At 33.8% G+C, this 8,027-nt stretch overlaps 1 protein-coding gene across 1 annotated transcript; it reads right to left on the bottom strand.

The window, feature by feature from the left end:
- On the bottom strand, nt 1-7,499 carry LOC143922565 (GATA zinc finger domain-containing protein 1-like). Its single transcript, XM_077445861.1, has 5 exons — nt 7,231-7,499; nt 5,929-6,044; nt 2,206-2,619; nt 1,945-2,131; nt 1-564 (listed from the first exon to the last, which is right to left on the bottom strand). Exons 2-5 carry the CDS (start codon nt 5,935-5,937, stop codon nt 395-397), a joined length of 780 nt encoding a protein of 259 aa, XP_077301987.1. The 5' UTR covers nt 5,938-6,044; nt 7,231-7,499; the 3' UTR covers nt 1-394.
- Between the last annotated feature and the right edge of the window lie 528 nt (nt 7,500-8,027).

Here is an 8,027-nt window from a genome sequence, read left to right as displayed (position 1 = left end):
CAAATGAAATTTAAGTACGGATGCATCAAAATTAAAATTGCATTGAGTCATAATGGTTCAAAAATCCAGATACTTTTTCATCAATATTCGAGACAGTTTATCAGATGCACCATAATAAAACACATGTTATTCGAAGAGAGACACAAGTTTTATTCATATTTTTAATACATACTCGAATACACACATATTTTCAACTTAACTTAAACATAGTAATTTTGTTTTTATTAATATAAAAAAAAACATAAAATGAAAAAAATTCAATGATAAATCACTTATTTATACACCCTTAATGAAAATGTATCTGGAATATCCATCCAGGGTAAATAAAATAATAATGGAAAATAAAATCACCCATTTTCTCTGGGGAATTCTTTGTCATTTTTCATAAATGACTTCATTTATATTTGGACTCCATAGTAGACCAAATAAACCCGCCGCGTGCTTTAGAAACAAGCTGAATTTCGGTTGGTGGATACGGTGTATTGTTAGACTTGTAATATTCAGATGGAGCATGCATTATAAATTCCATGCAACTCAATTTTCTTGGAAGGTCTTCCTCGGGACCTAAAATATAAATGAAGCAATGTTACCTTTATACAAACAAAATAGTTAAATTAATTTGATATCGACAGTCATGGCCCAGACATCGGGGGGACAGCCATGGCTTTAGCCCGGGGGCCCACCACCGAGATCATTTTTTTATATTTTTTACGAAATTGAGAAGTTTTTTTCGTAGTTATGTTCAAGTAGTAACTTTTTGGTGATATCTTAGCTTTCACAACATGACTTTTATTTGAAACTTGTGAAAATACATGTAATCATTTGTCAGGTGATCCTCAATCTTATTACTCCTTATTGTTTATTGTGAAAAATATTGGGGGGGCTTAAGCACGCTAGCCCAGGGGCCCGGCTTGGGATGTGCGGGCCATGTCGACAGTATTCATTTGAATCCATCCGATAGTTCATAGTTCACAAGTAACCATTTGAATGCTAAACAACAATATATCGTTATTTATGAAAATGGCGAGAATTGATAACAACGATCGTTGTTGACGTCGAAATGATTGTATTTGAATACTTAGATCATTGGTATGAAACATTTTATATAAATATATTTATACCGACACAAACTTTTTATTTGCGCTCGGGTGAGTTTTCTAGTTCAACTATTTTGTATCTATAATGATATAGAATATAGAATAATAACAATAGAAAAACGTTTTCTATTATAGAGGTCAGGAGCCGTCGCACAATTAGATGCAACTAAAATGTTTACAATACCCTTTGAAAAAAAGATAACAATAGAAAACCGTTTTGTATTATAGAGGTCAGAGGCTGTCACACAATCAGATGCAACTGAAATATTTACAATACCCTTTGAAAAAAAGATCACAAGATTATAAATTGTCACCTCCGAGTGCATCTCACTAGCAACCATGAAAGAAAGAGGGAGAGCGAACTACAGAATACCCACTTTAAATGTATTACACCTATAAACAGTGCTAATCATAGATCTCAAAATAAAATCCTGATAAGCATCCACATTTAGTGCATCTCACTCGCGCGCTCGCATGTGAAAGCAAGAAAGAAAGAGAAAGCGATAGCAAGCACCCCTTTCAAATAAAATGTACAATCAAGTATGGCACCCCCGGCCAGTGAAGTATGTTAAATAAATAATACATAATTTATTTAATCGATAGAATTATAAATGTTAGCATATTTCGCTATCATTTTGAAAAACAGCTAGCAGCCAAAGGGTTACAATTGTGTACCAGTTTAAATCTTTGAAAAATTTCCATTTGTTTCTACTCTAGAAGGCAAATGAAAACCTTTCTCAAAATAATTTCACTACATAGAAAATATAACAAATGTTGGACATAGTGAAGTCTGCCATGCTTAGAATTGAGTATGCATTGGTTTTGGGAAAAATATTATTTAATTTACCAATGATATAAGTAGCAGGATGAAAACATTCTGCTGGCGGAGGACTAGCTGTAGTCGGCAATAGCCAAGTGACAACGGCGCTCTTCTCACAGTATTGATCAGTCATGAAACCTCGGATTTGAGCATAATAAGTATCTCCGTCTTCATCCAACATTGATACGATATCACCAATCTGCATATATTTACCCTGAAATGAAATGGAATAAGAAGTCAAAACAGTGCACTCTCAACAAGTGAATAAAGTCATCATCGTCATAATACATTGTAGTAAATAGACTCCGATGTGATGATTGTGGCAGTAGCAGACGGCGCTTTAAGCGGAGTCTTTTTAAAGAAAGCTCGTCGACCCCGTCCTCTCATGTTAGCCGCGCCACGTTGAGCATTGGCCGAACCTGGTGTAGCAGTTGTAGCAGTTGCTCCAGCACGGGCACGAGTCCATCGATTGCCTTTCTTGGTCGTTTTGGCTACCGGAGCTGGTGCAGAAGTTGAGGCCGAATTTGCATCAGTGCTGGGTTCGGCTTTTTCAATGATCTCTGGTTCATGAGATGTGATCGGTGTTACGCCATTCTCGGTCTCAATTTTATAGCAATGGTTACACAGATAACCACCGCCACGAATTCGCCACAGCAGTGACTCTCCAATATTGCATGTTATACACACCGGTTTAGGCATCTTCTAAATTAACAAAGAAATTATATATGTATTATTATTTCAAAGAGACAACGATAAAATACTAAGTTTTATTCAATTGCTATACACGGAATCCGCTATGGAACAGAATAAATTATGATGATTATAATAAATTATGATACTATACAGAATATATTATGGAACAGAATAATAAAAGTATACGATAAAACAAAGAAAAAAGTAATAATTTAAAAGACCATATTGATATTTTATAAGTACGTATGCACATACCGAGCTCATGATTGGTATTGATGTCTGAATGTATTACATCAGCGTTTCCCAACCTTTTTTGACTCGCGTATAGGGTTGCCAGATGGTGTCCAAAAGGAGGACATGTCCTCCTTTTCCATGTTTTGTCCTCCCGTCCTCCCTTACCTACTGTAAGTCCTCCTTTTTGATAAACATCGGGCGGGACTGGCGGGAGGCGAAAAAGGGTGTAGAGATTGAAGATGTTAAGCTACACGATCAATTTTGTAACTTGATTTCATTTCTTAAATCAAAATCAGATGAGGATGAAGCATATTATGATTTTAAGTTGCACGAGCAGTGGACAATCTACTTCAAAAGTGTTAAAAACATTGAATGTTTCTCAGAACTGCTCAAGATCTGCGAGTTTTATTTTTTTATAAGCGCACATAACGCAAATGTGGAAAGAGTTTTTTCACTGATTCATACTCAGTGGAGCAAAGAGAGGAATAGACTAAGTGTGCAGTCAGTTAAATCTTTAATTCTTACTCAATACAACTTCAAAAACATGACATGTGAAGATTTTTATAATTATTTGTTAAAAAACGAAGAACTTCTTTCCAAAATTGACAGCTCAGCTAAATATGATTAAAATAAAGTAAAATAATATAAAAAATTCGTTTAATTTCTGAATGTTCTCCTTTTTTTACAGAAAATCCTCCTTTTTAGACCCATCTGCCCTCCTTTATCAAATTATCATCTGGCAACCCTACTCGCGTACCACTTGGTAGTACATAACGCTAAATTGTACCACCATATAAAAATGATTGTATTTCATGTAATTATTACATATAGTATTTGCATTGTAAGGAATGTGAAGACAGGATACACGCAATATGTATGTAGATCTGTTTTGGTGCGAAATTTTATGGAAATTTATTTTTTTGCGGAATCACAATTATAATATGCTCAAAGTTTGATATATTTATCTACTATCTTGTCATGCTTCTATTATTGATAGTAAAAATATTATTGATTGTTTAAATAAAAACACACAATTACAAAGTAAATATAATATGTTTTATTAAATCTCCTTACAAAATAAATTTATTGAGATCCTTGTACTTAGTTTTTTTAAATTTGGTTCAAATGATGCGAGATTTACCCTTAAGTCTGGAGCTGGATTCAATCAATTTCTATATTTGTCTTATTAAAATATATGAAGAGAAAGCTCTCTCAACCAGTTCAGTGCTAGTAAACGGTTACAGAAATTTAAGCGCTATGTCATAAAATTAATAACCTTATTTATTTCGAATTCAGTTTTTAAATGCTATAGTTTTAAGGTTCAATCAAGTTCTCCGTTTCCTTGGTAGCTGTCCGAAAATGATCATTATCAAAGGGGCTTGAAATCAAATTGTTTGCTTCTAAAAGGTTTGGGGAAGCACTGCGTAAAAGACGAATTCAGTCCTATTAAATATTCAATTATTTTTCCACGTATATCTCGAGACATACGACTCTTGTTTTCAGATAAGAAATAATGTAAAGTTTCAAATACTTCAATTTGATCATTTTCGATACATAAATTCCAAAAATCTAATTTTCTAATCATATGTACTTTCAATTTTATCTGCAACATTAAAGATTATTATACTATTCTCAAGTATCAGTTATATATTTATTGGAGCGTGAATGCGGTAAATTTAAAACTGCACTCCAAAATCCATGCCGGATCTGAGTATCGATTGCCAGATTTTCGATCATCGACTGTACATATTGACGTCAACGATGACTAATTAACATAAAGTTTATTAATTACTAGTTGTTTTACCCGGCTTCGCTCAGTATTTGTAATATAAACAGCTTAAAAATGGCGAATCTAATAGTAAATATTCATTTGTTTTTTTTTTTTAATTTATTTCAATCGAAAAAAACATAATATTCAACCAATTGAATTGTCACCATGGAAATTTTTTTTTTTCAAAGTTCCCAAACAAAGATACAAACTTACAAAGTCTTTTTCGAAATTATATATTAGATATAAAAAATATTTCTATTTGTATGATTTTAATCATTCATTCCTGCATGTCCGCTATTAGTGATTTTTTTCGCGTACCACCAACCATCAACCGCGTACCACAGGTTGGGAAACGATGTATTACATGCATGCAATCATATCAGAGACGGCACGACCTTTTGCAAGTTTAGGTTTAAAAATTGTGCAGAGACAATCAAGGGGGGAAAGGGAGGGCATAACAATATATTAATGATGCACAACTTTTCATCAGTAGAGCTATTTCTTCATTATCCAAGTTCACAGGTCACAGAGGGTGCAACAGTAACTAGCATTTCATAGAGATTGTACATACAAGGTTTCAATTTTGACTCTTACTAATGTTTAAAAAAAAAATAATATAACAAATACAATATTACATCATCATAATTAATATTTTTAATGATATTATAGTATGTCGACAATATGGAAAGGTCGAACAATTATATAATAAAAAAACGCGCCGCAGGCTTTAGCTTTTTTATATACAAATATTATATATATGCATTTGATATATTATTTATTTTTATATATCAAAAACAATACAATAAAAAATCATAAATTTGTACCGCAAGCGAAAGTTATAAAAAAGAAACTTATTTTTGTTTTAACAAAATTTATAAGTAATTTTTGAAGTAAAAATTATTTGCATATATAATATGTATGTATTAGCAACGCAAGTTGACGCTGTGGAATGCAAAGTGGCTAAGAACATGTCTTAGCTTGTTTGTGGGGCTGTCAGTTAATTCCGAGCCCTACAGTGTTTTAGTTACCAATCGTCGATCTCGTCAACTATGAGGTGCTATTGGTGAAATTTCAAATGCGAAAAGCATTCGACCGGCTGAAATTTAGTGGCATTGTGTGAAGATGTGATGATCGATGCAAATGCTGGTTACTCAACGAAGGGAAGACATGTGTGCATGATGAAGCAAGACCAGTTGAAGAACAGTTGCAAAAGTTGCGATAAGAGGTATTGGATCATCCTCTATATGTTTGGATCCATCCGATTCTTGTATCGTCTTAAATCAATTAAAATAATTTTAGAGTGGAAAACATACGCCAGCCATTGTTGAAGTCTGCAAAACTGTCACTGATTGGGCCGAGGAACTGGCGGCAGAGTTCTTCACCGAGAGATTGTCAAATTCGTCCCACAATCTCAAAAATGCTTGAATGTCTAAACAAAGATATTAAATCTCAATAAATTGTCATCAGTTTAAAACAAAACGATATCTATTTAAAGAAATAACCCCCGTAATTAAAAAACAAGCATTATTTTTATAACAGCGATGCAGGCAAATTTTTTATATCAGTGTATATATTTCTATTTCTATAAACAGTAATGAAAAGGGATTATTTTTGGGGGCGAATAGCCCCCGAGGCCTCACCGCTTTCATTAAAAAAAACGCTTATTTGCAAATGTAAGTACTTTCGAAATGATTTTCATGCAATATGGCATTCCTACGCATGTTGCGAAAATTATCTTCAGAAAGACCATCAGATTGCAGATCACTTTCTTATTACAAGCTTTTTATTATCTTAATATTACGAAATTTGTGCAAATTAGTTTCCATCTGTCGCCATACATCTAGAATAATCCATAATTTTTGTTATGCTTTGAATCCATCTATATATATATGAAGTATAGATGCGCCTTCACTCTTCAGATTTGGATCCACAAAAGGTCTCCCAATCTCTCCCAAAACTCAGGTATAAAAAAATGTTGTTCATTGACTGTCAGTGCCTGATTACATACTTGAACCCCTCGAATCCCCCGCCATATCGTCCGTTTTCACCCGACAAATTCGTGTGGAAGCGCTCATCTAGATATTTCTATATCTTTATTATGTGCATACAGACGACTAGTTTATAAATGTCGCATCTAGATAATATGAATATGCGCATTGGAGTCGTTGAAATTATGTGCAGTTTATGAAATATATGAGTAATTGATTGTCTGTAGGCAATGAAAAAGAACATTAAATATAATGAAGCTAATAAAAAGCTTGTAAATATGGTGGTTATTTCATTCAAGGAACAATATGTCACCATTTATTGATTTTCGGCTAAAATTTTTTTTGGGCCTAGAGGACCTTTTTAGCGTCGCGCTGGATGTAAAGAATGTATAACATAGCTAAGATTAATTATTAACTAGAAACAAACATCGCTAGTGCAATATATTCATGAATATAGGTAATATAAAACATTGAGGTTATATATCCTTATTGTTTGAATGTTGGTTAAAATTTCACAACTAGGATATACACTTATCAGGTTTAAATTGTTTTTAAATGTGCAAATTATAGGAAAAAATATTATATAAATATTTATGATAATTTATTTTAAAAAATGCAATAGAATACCGTTGAAATACAAAGGCTGCTGTCAAACCACTAACGTAGCGAACACACTCCCTTGTGTTTACGAACACTGCTCAAGGTTTGTACAATGGTGCGCACATTCATTCATTTTAAATGTTGAACGGATTATTTCGCACATTGCGATCGAAAATCGCGAAAACGTAATATCCGGTACTAGACTTCTCGTAAGTATGATAGTTTGCGTGTATTACTCTCGATGGGTGGAATTTTCGGGTGCCAGATGTTCTGTGCTCGAAATTTTAGTGACGTGTGCGAGATCGTTTTGTGCGGAATAATTACTGAACCGTGTAATGCTCATATATTATAATACAATAAAAAAAATCGGAAGCAAATTATCGAGCGCTACCATTTGTCAAAATTTTCATTTCGTGTTCTGTATGGAATGTAGAAAATGTGTGTGTATGTATACCAAATGTGGTGCTCCTAAATTGAAAATATTGTAGGTTTGTATAGCGGAGTGGTAAATAAACATTTTATTTTTTTCAAGACAACGGGTAAACGGACTAGTAGTCATATGTGAACTAGTCACAGGGCAACCGGTCGCTCTAGATCGGTCACACGTGATCACCCGTCACACTAAAACTGGTCACGAGAAAACTGGCCACACCCTAAAATCGGTCAACCAGTTTTCTCGTGACTGATTTTAAGGTGTGACCAGTTTTCTCGTGACCAGTTTAAGGGTGTGACTAGTTTTAGTGTGACGGGTGATCACGTGTGACCGATCTAGAGCGACCAGTTGTCCTGTGACCGGTTCACATTTGACTAGTAATCACTGAACC

Source organism: Arctopsyche grandis, chromosome 2 (assembly GCF_051622035.1).
Source record: "Arctopsyche grandis isolate Sample6627 chromosome 2, ASM5162203v2, whole genome shotgun sequence".
NCBI classification, from domain to species: Eukaryota; Metazoa; Arthropoda; class Insecta; order Trichoptera; family Hydropsychidae; genus Arctopsyche; species Arctopsyche grandis.
Note: the sequence above shows the minus strand (reverse complement) of the source record. Positions and strands in the feature narration are given on the sequence as shown.